The sequence below is a fragment of the Monodelphis domestica genome, chromosome 2 (assembly GCF_027887165.1).
Source record: "Monodelphis domestica isolate mMonDom1 chromosome 2, mMonDom1.pri, whole genome shotgun sequence".
NCBI classification, from domain to species: Eukaryota; Metazoa; Chordata; class Mammalia; order Didelphimorphia; family Didelphidae; genus Monodelphis; species Monodelphis domestica.
Window position 1 is genome coordinate 386,837,501 of NC_077228.1, and position 16,137 is coordinate 386,853,637.

Here is a 16,137-nt window from a genome sequence, read left to right on the forward strand (position 1 = left end):
TGATGATGAAGTCATCTACAGATGACTTAATTTTATATTTGGGATTTTTTCTTTTAATTAATTAACCTTATTTGATTGATTATATTGTACTCAAGGTTCACTGCCAAAGTTGAAGAAGGTGACTAGTCCAGAAGTATTAAGCAATTAGCAAACACTGCTTAATAAATATGCTGAGAGGGGGCAGCTGGGTAGCTCAGTGGATTGAGAACCAGGCCTAGAGATGGGAGGTCCTAGGTTCAAATCTGGCCTCAGACACTTCCCAACTGTGTGCCCCTGGGCAAGTCACTTGACCCCCATTGCCTAGCCCTTACCACTCTTCTGCGGAGCCAATACACAGTATTGGCTCCAAGACGGAAGGTAAGGGTTTTTATAAATAAATAAATAAATGAATGAATGAATGAATGAATGGATGGATGGATGGATGGATGGATGGATGGATAGATAGATAGATAGATAGATAGATAGATAGATAGATAGATAAATGAATAAATAAATAAGTAAATGAATGAATGAATAAATAAATGAATGAATGAATAAATAAATAAATAAATGTGCTGAGAAGCTCAAACCTTTCCTCATTTCCTCATTCATTTCATCTCTCACCTACACAACTGCCACACAATTTAAGTACTTAACTCTATGCATAAAGAAAAAGAATGCCATAACTGAATAAAAATAAGTGTCTCTTTTATAGTATGACCCTTACCTTAGCTATCAAACCTCTACTTTTAGTTACACAAACTTATCAATAAGAAAATAAGGCCTAACCAAGTAACTTAAACAGTTTAATCCTGCAATATCAAAGTGTTAGGGGAAAAAAGGATAGCACAAGATCCAAGATACCCAAAATGGGCCTGTGTTGTTAATTACTGTTGATAATATAGAGGAGCTATAGAACGGTATAAGGATATTCACATTAAAAAAAAAAAACTTATGGAACTTTCAAACCAAAGCTTAAGAGGAGGCAGAGTCATGATGGCAGCTTAGAGACACCAAAAGTTCAGACCTCCACAAACCTTTCCTCACCAAATCAAAAACACAATGCTTCGAGGGGACTGAAAACCAAATCTAACGACATGACAGAACTAGGGAACGCTCTGCTGGACTCAACATAAAAGGTACACCCGCCAAAAAAGCCTAGAACATGCAGGTTTAAGGGGATGGAAAAGGTCCAAGAACCCCTCCCCCACCTACAATGCTGAGTCTCCAGCTGTGTGAAATTTCTGGAAGTGCAAGCACCTTGCTGACACAGTTGGGCCAGACTCAGACACAGTTGGGCATGGAACAAAGGTGGCATAGAGGCAGCTGGAGAAAAAGCAGAGAGGGGCAGCCTAGGCACAGCCAAAACACTGCATCCTGCCCCCCACCAACCCTTCTCCAGGCTTTGGCCTCAGGACACAGCTAGCTTTGCAGATCAACTCTGCCCTGGCTCAATCTTATCAATAGGACAGATAAGAATCCTTCAGAGGCCAGGGAAGCTCAAGCTTCAACACCCCCCACCAAAAAAAAAAAAAACCTAATCTCAAAGACTTGCTGACTAAGCTCCAAGGGAAAAGGTTGTAACAAACTACAAGCAAGTGAGAAGGCCAGCTCCTTTTCAGATTCTGCAGCCAGCTGGAAAGATCTGACCTCAGGGCTCATTAATACCATCAGCCTAACCTGGCGAATCAGCAGAGCAGAGAAGGCCCTTCAGGACAGAACAGCCAAAAAACACAGATTTAGCAAATAGAGGAAGGAGAAAGACTACAGGCAATTGGGGTTAGGGGGGTGTATGGATTTGAGTAATGTGACATGGAAATCACTTTAAAAGACTGATATATATTAATTTAAGGTCGCCAAGGAATTCAGCTATGTAATTCCTAAATGAAAACTCAAGTCAGCAGTCAACCTTTTATGGTGTTTTTAATTACAAACAGGAGGAAGAAAGGTATTAGAGAGAGAGAGAGAGAGAGAGAGAGGAGAGAAGGGAATAGGGCTTAAATACCCCCTCTGTTTAGGCTGGGCCAAAAGGCCCAAGCCCTTAGATAGCTGAGGCAAAGAAAAGAGATAAGTCCCTATCACTCACGTGACCAAAATGGAGAAACAGTCTCAGGGGCCTCCACCTCCAGCTTCCTTCAGAGAAAGCCCTCCTCTCAGACTCCTCCAGAGCAAAAAACTTCCTCCGAGAAAAACCTCCTCCCCCTGTCCTCAGACCCCGCTATCTTTAAGCAAAACTTCTAAGTCCCCTCCCCTCAGTTCTCACATCTACCAATCACTGTTGATGTCTCCCCTGTGCCAATGGTGACTCTAGCTTAACCCAGGACCGCCCAGAGGTCTGTTTCCTTTGCACGTGTCTGTTGAAGGTCATATTCTCAAATAATTAAATCTTGATCTTTGCTGCAGCCCTTCCTAAATCCTGTTACTCTGAGTAGGATGGAGATTGTAAGTTCCAAGACCTGATTCTGTCATTCCAAGTATCTCTATTGTATCAATTCTAAAATCAATCACGACTCTCCTGTTCTATGCTTAAGCATAGGTCAAAGCCCTTTCCATTGTTTAGCAAAAGGTTTCTGTCCTAAAGTAGTCTTAAGTAGGGAGGAGAAGGATCCTCCCATGCCAAGGAGTTTCACATTCCAATAGAGTTCTTACTATCAGTAGGAAATTTTTCAAGTATGAAATTTCCCAATGGGGAAATTTCCAACATTCATAAGTCTAAGAAATTTTAAGGTTTACAGTAAACAACATGAAAAGAAAAAAGAAATTGTAATAAACAGCTTCTATCCAGCCAATGAACAAAGAGTAAATGGAATGGAGGAGGACCAAGAAACACCAAGGAAAAGCACAGAAACTACAGCAAATTAGACAAAGTCTTTGGAAGAACTCAAAATAGAATTCAAAAAATAATTACGAGAGGCTGAAGACAATTGGGAAAAGAACTTAAAAAGCAAAATAAGTCACTGGAAACAGAAAACAGTGTCTTGAAAGCCAAAATTAACCAGCCTGAAAATGAGACAAAGGGCATGAACGATCAGGAGAAAGATGACCAAAAAGCCCAGGATGAAATTCAGTCTTTAAAAACTAGAATCAAACAACTAGAAGCAAATGACTTCACAAGCAGAAAGCTATGAAACAAAATCAAAAGAATGAAAAAAATTGAGGAACATATGAAACACCTCATCCAAAAAAAAAAAAATCTAGAAGACAGTTTGAGGAGAAACAATTTAAGAATCATTGGACTACCAGAAGACAAAAGAAAATGGCTCAACAACATTCTACAGGACATTATCCAAGAAAAACTGGTCCGCCATTCTAGAGAAAGAGGGAAAAGAGATTGAAAGAATCCACAGATCACCCCCTGTACATAATCCTCAATTGATAATACCCAGGAATGTTATAGACAAATTCAAGAACTACCAGACCAAGGAAAAAATATTTATAAAGCTGCTAAAAAGAAGTCATTTATATACCATGGAAACAAAGTTTAGGATAACACAGGACCTGGCTGCATGTACACTGAAGGATTGAAAGGCATGGAATATAATATTCTGTAAAGCAAGGGAACTAGGCCTACAACCAAGAAAAAACTACCCAGCAAAACTAACTATATTCTTGCATGGAAAAGTATGGTTATTTAATAAAATACAAGACTTCCAAGCATTCATGAAGAAAAGACCAGACTTGAACAGAAAATTTGATGCCAAAACACAGAACTCAAGACAATCACCAAAAGGTAATTAAGAGGAAAAAAACAAAAAAAAGACTATTTTTAAGGGAACCAGTGAGTTAAAATGATTGATATCCCTACAAGAAAAGAGGACATTGGTAACAATTAAAAAATATTATCACCTGGGTAGCTAGAAGAATTATCCTTAGAGGAAACAATGACAAACTGTATAGGATGAAACACCAAGACATTATATATATATAAAATTAAAGGTTAAAAAAAAAGAGATTAATACTAAGAAAAATGGGAAAAGAGACAAAATGGGGTAAATTTATTTATACGTTATAAAGAAGCACATGGCAGGACTGGGGGAGAACAATATACCGGAAGGGTAAAAAAGTCTGAGACAGGAAATACTCAATTCTTATGTGCATTGAAATTGACTCAAAGAAGGAAGAACGATTAGATCCATTAGAAGAACGATTAGATCCATTTAGGCAGAAAATTGATTCGCGCCCTATAGAGAATTAGACGGGTAACAAACAGACTGGTGGGGAGGGAAATAATAAAAAAAGGGAGGAAGAGTATCAGGGGCTGATTAAAAAGGCCCTAAAGAAAAATAAGAGGGGAATAAAAAAGGAGGGGGGGGTGGAAGGGAAGCAAAATATGGGTGTGAAATAAAGGGATTGGTTAAAAACAAAACACTGGTATAGTAGGAAATAGTGAAAGAAGAAAGGGCAGGACTAGGAGAAGAAATCAAAATGTTGGGAAATACACAGCTGGTAATCATGACTCTGAATGTGAATGGAATGAATTCACACATAAAACCAAAACCGTGCCATATGCTGTCTACAAGAAACTCATATAAGGGAGATAGACATGTATAGTGTAAAAGTAAGAGCTTGGAGCCAAATCTATTGGGCATAAACTGATAAAAAGGAGGAAGCAGTGCCAATCATGATATCTGACAAAGCCAAAGTAAAAATACATCTAGTTAAGAGATAGGGAAGGTAATTACATCCTGATAAAAGGGAGTAAGGCAATGAGGAACTATCAGTACTCAACATGTATGCACCAAATAGTATAGCATCTACATTTCAGGGTCTTCTTTCTGAAAAAACAGAAACCAAGAGGCAAAGTCAAGATGGCAGCCTAGAAGGAGCATAGACCTGGCAGCCTGGCCAGAGCTTTGGAGATCCTCCATATCTGCTCCAGCCGTCCAGGAAGTTGAAAACTTAGAGTAAACCCAGCCCAACTAAGCTGAATTCAGTCCCATAAAAAGTCTCCAGAACACAGGGAAGCCCAGGCTCCCCATCCATCCTCATCGACTGCTGGACTTTAAGCCAATCAAAAGCCTCCAGAGGACAGGAAAGCTCAAACCCGCAACAACCATCCCCCAGAGATTACACCAAGAGATCCTCTGTTAAAGCTCCAAGAGGGGAGACTGATAGAAGTCCCCAAAAAACAAAAAAATGAGAAGAACAAGAGCACAGATAAATACGGGGAGGAAAGAAGGGGTGAATTTGAACAAACAACAGAAACAGAAGAAAGAAACTACAATAGACAGCTACTACTCACCAAATGGAACAGAGGGGGAGAGATCAACAAACGATAAACAAGAAATCCCAGCGAATTGGATACAGGCTGTGGAAGAACTCAAAACACAACTAAGAGAGGCTGAAGACAGTTGGGAAAAGAAATTAAAAATTAAGACAAGTCATCTGAAAACAGAGGCACTTGAACTAAAACAAGAAAATAGTGTCCTGAAAGCCAAAATCATCCAGCTGGAAAATAAGGCAAAGGAGATGAAAGACCAGGCAAAGAGGATGAAAGACAATCTTCAAAGAAAATCAGACCAGAAGGAAAGGGATGACCAAAAAGCCAGAGATGAAATCCAATCTTTAAGAACCAGAGTAAAACAACTAGAATCAAGTGACCTCACAAGGCAGCAGGACACTATAAAACAAAACAAAAAGAATGAAAAAATTGAGGAAAATGTGAAGCATCTCATTCACAAAACAGACGATTTAGAAAATCATTCAAGAAGAGACAATATAAGAATAATTGGACTACCAGAAGACCACGACAAAAGAAAAAGCCTGAACATAATACTAGAGGAAATTATCCAGGAAAACTGTCCCGAGATCCTAGAACAAGAGGGGAAAGTGGAGATTGAAAGAATCCACAGATCACCCCCTGTATTTAATCCCCAACTGACAACACCAAGAGCCAAATTCAAAAACAATCAGATGAAAGAACAGATATTATAAGCTGCCAAGAGGAAGCCATTCAGATACCATGGAAACACGGTGAGAATAACACAGGATCTGTCTGCATCCACACTGAAGGACCGAAAGGCATAGAATACAATATTCCGGAAAGCAGGGGAACTAGGTCTACAGCCAAAAATAAAATACCCATCAAAACTGACTATATTCTTATAGGGGAAAGTATGGTCATTTAACACAACAGAAGAATTCCAAGCATTCATAAATAAAAGACCAGACCTGAACAGGAAATTTGAAGTCCAACCACAGAACTCAAGAGAATCATCAAAAGGTAATTAAAAAAGAGGGGAAAAACAACAACAACAACAACATTTTTTTAAGAGACTCAATAAGTTAAAATGATATGTATCCCTATAAGAAAAGAGGTCATTGGCAACTCTTAAAAACTGTTGCTATCACCTAAGCAGCTAGAAGAACTACACTCAGAGGGAACAGTGACAAACTGTATAGGATGAAAGGACAAGACATAAATAGGTATATAGATATATGCATGCATAAATACATATACATGTGTATGTATATATATATACACATACACATGACTAAAGCTAAAAAAGAAAAGAGGTTATGACTAAAAGAAATGAGAAAAGAAACAAATTGGGGTAAATTTATATGTCACAAAGAAGCTCATGGCGGGAGGGGGAGAACATCGATACACTGGAAGGGTAAAGAGGTTGGAGATAGGAAATACTCAACTCTTATGTACTTTGAAACTGACACAAAGAGGGAAGAACAATCCAATCCATTGGGGAAGAGAATGCATTTGCACCTTTTGGGGAGTAGAAGGGTAAAAAACAGACTGGTGGGGAGGGAAGCAGTACAAGGGAGAAAGAGGGTGGGGGGGGATTTTAAAAAGACTACAGGGGAAAATAAGGGAGGGAATAAGAAGGGGGGGGGTAGAAAGGGAAGTACAAGGGGAACTGATTTAAAGTAAATTACTGGACTAAAAGGTAGAGCTGAAGAAGAAAGGTTAGAATTAGGAAAGGATATCAAAATGCCAGGGAGTCCACAAGTGACAGTCATAACGTTGAACGTGAATGGGATGAACTCACCCATAAAACGTAGACGAATAGAAGAATGGATTAGAATCCAAAACCCTACCATATGTTGTCTTCAAGAAACACACATGAGGAGGGGTGATACCCACAAGGTCAGAATTAAAGGATGGAGTACGACCTTCTGGGTCTCAACTGACAGAGAGAAGGCAGGAGTGGTAATCATGATATCTGATAAAGCCAAAGCAAAAATAGACCTGATCAAAAGGGATAGGGAAGGTAATTATATTTTGTTAAAAGGGACTTTAGATAATGAGGAAATATCAACATGTATGCACCAAATAATATAGCACCCAAATTTCTAATGGAGAAACTAGGAGAATTGAAGGAAGAAATAGACAGTAAAACCATATTAGTGGGAGACTTAAACCAACCATTATCAAATTTAGATAAATCAAATCAAAAAATAAATAAGAAAGAGGTAAAAGAAGTGAATGAAATTTTAGAAAAATTAGAATTAATAGACATATGGAGAAAAATAAATAGGGATAAAAAGGAATACACCTTCTCAGCACCACACGGCACATTCACAAAGATTGACCATACATTAGGTCACAGAAACATGGCACACAAATGCAGAAAAGAAGAAATAATAAATGCAGCCTTTTCAGACCACAAGGCAATAAAAATAACGATCAGTAATGGTACATGGAAAAGTGAATCAAAAACTAATTGGAAACTAAACAATATGATACTCCAAAATCGTTTAGTTAGAGAAGAAATCATAGAAACAATTAATAATTTCATCGAGGAAAATGACAATGGCGAGACATCCTTTCAAACCTTTTGGGATGCAGCCAAAGTGGTAATCAGAGGTAAATTCATATCCATGAGTGCATATATTAACAAACTAGGGAGAGCAGAGATCAATCAATTGGAAATGCAAATAAAAAAACTTGAAAGCGACCAAATTAAAAACCCCCAGCAGAAAACCAAACTAGAAATCCTAAAAATTAAGGGAGAAATTAATAAAATCGAAAGTGATAGAACTATTGATTTAATAAATAAGACAAGAAGCTGGTACTTTGAAAAAACAAACAAAATAGACAAAGTACTGGTCAATCTAATTAAAAAAAGGAAGGAAGAAAAGCAAATTAACAGCATCAAAAATGAAAAGGGGAACATCACCTATGATGAAGAGGAAATTAAGGCAATCATTAAAAATTACTTTGCCCAATTATATGGCAATAAATACACCAATTTAAGTGATATGGATGAATATATACAAAAATACAAACTGCCTAGACTAACAGAAGACGAAATAGAATTCTTAAATAATCCCATATCAGAAAATGAAATCCAACAGGCCATCAAAGAACTTCCTAAGAAAAAATCCCCAGGGCCTGATGGATTCACCAGTGAATTCTATCAAACATTCAGAGAATAGTTAATCCCAATACTATACAAACTATTTGACATAATAAGCAAAGAGGGAGTTCTACCAAACTCCTTTTATGACACAAACATGGTACTGATTCCAAAACCAGGCAGGTCAAAAACAGAGAAAGAAAACTATAGACCAATCTCCCTAATGATCATAGATGCAAAAATCAAGTGATCAGAAGGGTCATCCACCATGATCAAGTAGGATTTATACCAGGGATGCAGGGCTGGTTCAATATTAGGAAAATCATACACATAATTGACCACATTAACAAGCAAACCAACAAGAACCACATGATTATCTCAATAGACACAGAAAAAGCCTTTGATAAAATACAACACCCATTCCTATTAAAAACACTAGAAAGCATAGGAATAGAAGGGTCGTTCCTAAAAATAATAAACAGCATATATCTAAAACCATCAGCTAATATCATCTGCAATGGAGATAAACTAGATGCATTCCCAATAAGATCAGGAGTGAAACAAGGATGCCCATTATCACCTCTAGCAGAAACACTAGCAGTAGCAATTAGAGAAGAAAAAGAAATTGAAGGCATCAAAATAGGCAAGGAGGAGACCAAGTTATCACTCTTTGCAGATGACATGATGGTCTACTTAAAGAATCCTAGAGATTCAACCAAAAAGCTAATTGAAATAATCAACAACTTTAGCAAAGTTGCAGGATACAAAATAAACCCACATAAGTCATCAGCTTTTCTATATATCTCCAACACAGCTCAGCAGCAAAAACTAGAAAGGGAAATCCCATTCAAAAAAATCCCATTCCAAAAAAAAACATAATAAAAATGACAATCCTACCCAAACTAATTCATTTATTCAGCGCCATACACATCAAACTACCAAAAAAATTTTTTTACTGAATTAGAAAAAACTATAACAAAGTTCATTTGGAAGAACAAAAGATCAAGAATGTCAGGGGAAATAATGAAAAAAAAAATATGAAGGAACGTGGCCTAGCAGTACCAGACCCAAACTATACTATAAAGCAGTGGTCATCAAAACAATATGGTACTGGCTAAGAGACAGAAGGAAAGATCAGTGAAATAGATGTGGGGTAAGTGACCTCAGAAAGACAGTCTATGATAAACCCAAAGATCCCGGCTTTTGGGACAAAAATCTAGTATTTGACAAAAACTGCTTGGAAAACTGGAAGACAGTATGGAAGAGTTTGGGTTTGGATCAACATCTCACACCCTACACCAAGATAAACTCAGAATGGATAAATGAATTGACTATAAAGAAGGAAACTATAAGTAAATTAGATCAACACAGAATAGTATACATGTCAGATCTTTGCGAAAGGAAAGATTTTAAGACCAAGCAACAGTTAGAAAAAAATTACAAAGTGTAAAAAAAAAAATTTGGTTACATTAAATTAAAAAGGTTTTGTACAAACAAAACAAATGCAACCAAAATTAGAAGGGAAGCCAACAAATTGGGAAACAATCTTCCTAACAAAAACCTCTGACAAAGGTCTAATTACTCAAATTTATTAAGAGTTAAATCAACTGAACAAAAAAATTAAGCCATTCCCCAATTGTTAAGTGGGCAAGGTTCATGAATAGGCAATTTTCAGATAACGAAATCAAAACTATTAATAAGCACATGAAAAAGTGTTCTAAATCTCTTATAATCAGAGAGATGCAAATCAAAACAAGTCTGATATATCACCTCACACCTATCAGATTGGCTAACATGACAGCAAAGGAAAGTAATTAATGTTGATGGGGATGTGGCAAAATTGGGACATTAATGCATTGCTGGTGGAGTTGTGAATTAATCCAACCATTCTGGAGGGCAATTTGGAACTATGCCCAAAGGGCACTAAAATACTATCTGACCTTTGACCCAGTCATAGCACTGCTGGGTTTGTACCCCAAAGAGATAATAAGGAAAAAGACTTGTACAAGAATATTCATAAATGTACTCTTTGTGGTGGCCAAAAATTGGAAAAGGAGGGGATGCCCTCCAACTGGGGAATGGCTGAACAAATTTGTGGTATATATGCTGGTGATGGAATACTATTGTGCTCAAAGGAATAATAAACTAGAGAAATTCCATGGGATCTAGAATGACCTCCAGGAATTGATGCAGAGTGAGAGGTGCAGAAACACAGAGACTGATACACTGTGGTACAATCGAATGTAATGGACTTCTCCATTAATGGCAATGCAGTGATCCTGAACAACCCAGAAGGATCTATGAGAAAGAACACTATCCACATTCAGAGGAAAAACTGGGAGTAGAAACACACAAGAAAAATAACTGCTTGATCACATGGTGATGTGGATATGACTGGGGATGTAGACTCGAAATGATCACCCTAGTGTAAATATCAACAACACGGAAATAGGTTCTGATCCAGGACACATGTAAAACCCAGTGGAATTGAGGGAGGGCGGGGGGGGGGGGGGGTGCTAGGGGAGGAGGGAAGGAACATGATTCTTGTAACCAGAGGAAAATGTTCTAAATTGACTAATTAAATAAAATTTAAAATAAAATCTATTATTAAAAAAAAGAAGGAAAGAAAGAAACCAAAGCTTGGAAAAAAAACAAAGAGCCTGCACTTCTATGAATTAGACTTCAGGATTGAGAGGATATACAAAACAGAACCAAGTTTGGTAAAATTAAGCACTTTTACTACAATTCTAAAAAGATGATGTTTTATAAATTTCTTTTTCAAAGGAAACTTCTAGGAATCTATTTTAAATATATAACAAACAACAGAACTATAAAAAACTATTCCCCTTTGCCTTGCTTCCAAATCCACTGAAGCTCAAATTACTCTCCTATCTTTTTTATACTTTCTCCTTGTAATACCATAACCTATCTATATATAGAGGGGTGTTCTGACCTTAACAAAACAAAGAAAAGAAAGTAATTGTCAATACAGAGAAAGAGATGTCATAATAAATGGATATGTGAGGCTAAATAAATTATTTTAATTCCAAAAATGTTTTCATGGGTACTATCTTAACACAAAGAATTTTAATCAAATGCAAAATTTCTATCTGATCTATGAAACTATAGAGCATTCAGATGGAAAAACTATTCTAACTTTCTAGCAAAAATTAAATCACTATCCACAAAGCAAAAACTGACAATATTAAGGCTTGTATGCTATTTTCCATAGGCTTTGTTTCCTGAAACTAGTCTTCTTTTCTTTAAACACTATATCTCATGTTCCCTAGAGAACATTTAGGGAATCTTAGTACAAGTTATGGGAGGGATTTTTATAATCAAACTCATATCAAGAAATCAAAGGGCAAGTTTAGGGGGATAACAGAAGGACTTTTGGAAAGGAGGATAGTTTAAGAACTAAAAGTTAATGGGGAAGGGACAAATCTATAAGAATAAAAGTCATTCCCCCAAATGAAAAATGCGCAAAATATATGAAAACAGTTTTTGAGACAAAATAAAAGCTATATATAGATATATGGAAAAATATGCTCTACAAAAATTGGATTGGCCTAGCCATAAGCAATTGTTTTTCCAAATGCTTATATCTGACTTTATTCTGTGAAAATTGAATGGCTATGTCTTGATGATCTTAGAAAAAGAATGAAAAAGAAGAGGAAGAAGAAAGAAAGAAAGAAACCAAGGAAGGGGGTAAGTTATCTCACAATCGAAGTATACAAGTAGAAATCTATGCTAAGTAGGAAATACAGGAGGAAGTGCATTTCAACACTTAAAACTTCACTCTCATCTGAACTGATCAAAAGAAGGAAGAAGAATGCACACATACAAATACTGCACAACAGGCATGGTTAGAGAAATACATTTCACTCAGTAGTGAACCATGAGGGAAAGAGAAAAGTGAGAAGTGGAAGAAGAGTAAATTAAGGAAGGAATTAGTTCTAAACAAAATAACTAGTGATAATAACTAAAATATTTGCAATAGTTCTTTTTGCATAAACAAAGAATTGGAAACTATGGTTATCACCCCATCAACTGGAAAAAAGGTTCAATAAGCTGTGCTCTACAATAATGATGGAATACTATTATATTGTAAGAAATTATAAAAATGATTAAGTGAATCATTTCAGAGAAAACTAGACATTTATAAATTGATGCAGAATGAAGTGAGAAGTAGAACAATTTATACATTAAGAACAAAACTATGAAAGACAGAATTTTAAAGACTTTGGATATGAATGACTGTTGATGTGGGTGGCACACTTCTCCCACTCACACTCACACTCCACTCACACTCCCACCCTGTTTGCTTTGAGCAGAAGAGCTCAGGATTCCAACTTCAACTTTATCTGCTCTATTCAAAAGACTATGGGATGGTTCCTGCTCTGAACAGTGGAAAGAACTTGCAGGAAAGGAAAGCAAATGAAGGAAGGATGAAAGGGATGGGATGAAAGGATGAAAATTCTCTTTTATTCTCCATCCCTTCCTACCCTCACAGCTTTAGTCACTTGTTTATAACTCCTAAGAAAAGGCAAAGACGTGACCCAGTATACTTTTAAAACGATAATAAAACAGCCATTAAAAAAAAAAAAGCCTCTGGCCTCTTCATTTGAAAGCATTCTCAAGAAGCCCTCCTTCAACATTGATCCTCAACACTGACCTCACTCAAGACAGTCCTAGATCAGCCCCAGAGCCAACTTTTGCTATCACTCACAGGCATTCTATTTTCATGTTCATGTACTCTTTAGTTTCTGTACCCGATTAAAATCTTTTCATTCCATCTGGTTTCTTTTTGTCATTTCTTTGTCTCCAGAGCCTTTTACAGAATATAAGGAGGTGCTCAATAAATGCTGGCTGACTTGAACTGTCTTATGACATCTGACCCGATCCTGTACTCCCTCTTTGTCATCACTGTGACCTCTTCTCCCTCCATCCCTAAGTTCCCTAACCATCACCCTTGCAATGACTACACTCTCATTCCATCTCAAACCTTTAGTGAATCAATTAAACTCTATACTATGTTCTACATTAGGATTTGAGTTCCTCGTGGACAAAAGTCTGTGCTTTTGTGTTTCCTTATATGCTTATACATAAGCATTTAAGAAATATTTGTTGATTGATATTCTAAGAGACAGAAGAGAAGTGTTCTTCAAATATGATTCCAGGAGGCTTAAGAAACACAACAGATGTGAAAGTGAATTGGTTCTGTTCTTAAGGTTTTAAATGGGAAAGAATAGAAAGAAGGAATACACAAGAGTAGGAAAGAAAGAAGGGGGATACAACTTGATATTTCTCATTATTAGCATATGTGAAAAGAGTATAGAAATATGGAGGAAGGGTTGGGTTTTTTAGATAAGAATTTTCATATGAACTTCATTTTTATCTTAACTGGACAAACATGGGTTGAATTCATATAATAGGAAATACTGATATTTATGGAACATTTTACAGTTTGCAAGACTTTTAAAAATATGATATCATTTGATCCTCACAACACAAAGCACATAGGTGCTTTCAGAGAATCCCTATTTTACTGATGAGGAGCGTGAGGCAGACAGTATTGATTACAAGACAGAAAGTAGGGGAGGGGGGGAGAGAGGGGGAGGGAGAGGAGAGAGAGAGAGAGAGAGAGAGAGAGAGAAGAAAAGAAATGCTTGTTTAGGGTGTTTGTTAAATTCAGAATTTTTATAACATATTTCCAAAAGTATTTTGTGAACCTCAAAGCACTGTTATGAATGTTAGTAAAGTATAACTATTAGTCTTTAAAACTACAATTGTCAGAGTTAACTGAAGATAATGGGAAAAAAGCAGCTTAAAAAAAAAAGAGGCTCTGTTCCTAAAAGTTAGGCATGGCCAACACCACTCTCTGATCAACACAGAACCCTGGACCTTCCCTCATTGCAACATGGGCTGTTTTGACCATTTTTTGGCAACTTGGTGAACCCTTGTTTGAGGCCGGTTTAAGGTTTTAGAATTCACCATTTAAGGCTAAAAGTAATGCAAACACTGAATTAGCCTAGTCCATTGCAGCTCAGACCTTCCATCTAACCTCAAGAGATCAGTAAGCATTAGCATCCTCAGTAGCTGAGATTATAGGCATTTGCCACCATATCTAGCTTTAAATCACTTTCAGAAATTTGTATCTAATGAAGTTAGGAAAATATTTTGGTTTTATTTTTCATCTAACTCACAACACTACTCTCTTCTTTTGCCCAATCCTTATCTTTCTAAGGAACAGTAAATAACACATCTTGTTTACATTTCCCTTTTTTTTTTTTAATTTTACAGTATTGATTCCAAGGCAGAAGAGTGGTAAGAGCTAGGCAATGGGGGTTAAGTGATTTACCCAGGGTCACACAGCTGGGAAGTGTCTGAGGCCAGATTTGAACCTAGGACCTCCCGTCTTGTCTCTAGGCCTGGCTCTCAATCCACTGAGCTATCCAGTTGCCCCATCCCCTTTTTTTTAAAGAATTTTTGTTTGTTTTAGATTGCCCAACAAAAAAGATGGAATAAGTCCATATTTATATTCTATGCGACTGCTATCACAGCAATGGCACACTAGGTTAAACAACAGATTCTATCAATACAATCTCAATGTGCCAAAAAAGTTACATTACCTTTAGAATTCTAGAAATACTTCCCACATTTCTATTATATACATTTCATATAAAACTAAACATGATGTTTTCTAAGAACTGTCAAAGCATAATTATTATGGTAATGTGAAATAAAGAAAACTAATTTTAATAAAGTATCAATCTAGGCTATTAAATGTTTTAAATTAAATATTTATAAAAAAACTTTAAAATATGAGGGAAAAGTTAACTATTCATTCATTCTACAAGTCAAAGTAATTATATATAAGATAAAGGATCATCGAAACTTAACTCTTACAAATTAGTATTCCAACATATTTACCAATATGTCAATAGGAAATTAAGGAGCAGATATATTTCTTTAATTTTCTGAAATCACAATCATCATAATGAATCTAATAATGTCTTAAGATTCAGCAACTTAGCTCACCTTCCACACTGTCAGAACAGGAGGTTCCAATGCCAGTATCTCCACTATCAGAAGCTATGCTATGTCTTCGAGTGTGGCTACTCCGAGCGTTTGATGGAACAGTTGTGGCCTGCCATAAAGACTCAGTACCAGATAACCATGCTGAAGAGGAGTAATCTTGGCCTGTGATGAAAGAAATCCAAAATTTAATATACAAGGAGTAGTTAAGTAAAGAAATCTTCCATAATCTTATTTGTATCCATTATGTCTTTTAAAAGTTCACCAAAAATTATTCAGAATTGTCAAAAGTTGAAAACAGTTAATACTAACTGTGAATTTCAAAACTACTCCGCCCTATTCAGACCATTCTTTAGAAGATGAGATTTAGCTGTTTCCTGATCAATAACAATAGAGATACTTGGAATAACAAAATCAGGTCTTGGAAACTACATTTTCCACCCTACTCAGTGTAACAAGATTAGGAAGGGCTGCAGCAAACTCAAGATGTAACTATTTGAGAATATGGCCTTCAACAGACATGTGCAAAAAAAAGGACAGACCTCTGGGCGGTCCTAGGTCAAACTAGAGCCACCAATGGCACATGTGAGACGCAGGAAGTGAGGTAGAGAACAGCCTCTGGAGTTCTCAGGACTTCCTGTGAGGAGGGCTAGAGTCAGTTCGAGGCTGGTGCTTGGAGTTGGAGGAGCCCCGCAGACCGCTTTCCTTCAAATTGGTCATGTGAGTAATAAGGACTAATCCCTTTCCTTGCCTTGGCTATCCAAGGCCTTAAAGCCCGCTTTGGCTCAGCCTGAGCCAGAGTAGG

At 36.8% G+C, this 16,137-nt stretch overlaps 1 protein-coding gene across 2 annotated transcripts in view; it reads right to left on the bottom strand.

Annotated features, from left to right (window-relative positions):
• Nucleotides 1-16,137, bottom strand: part of CEP85L (centrosomal protein 85 like) — a 156,858-nt gene that overhangs the window by 111,087 nt on the left and 29,634 nt on the right. For both annotated transcript variants that reach the window (XM_007484484.3, XM_056818682.1), the window contains exon 2: nt 15,336-15,497. In XM_007484484.3, coding sequence (XP_007484546.1) covers nt 15,336-15,497 — 162 coding nt within the window. The remainder of the gene's footprint in view (nt 1-15,335; nt 15,498-16,137) is intronic.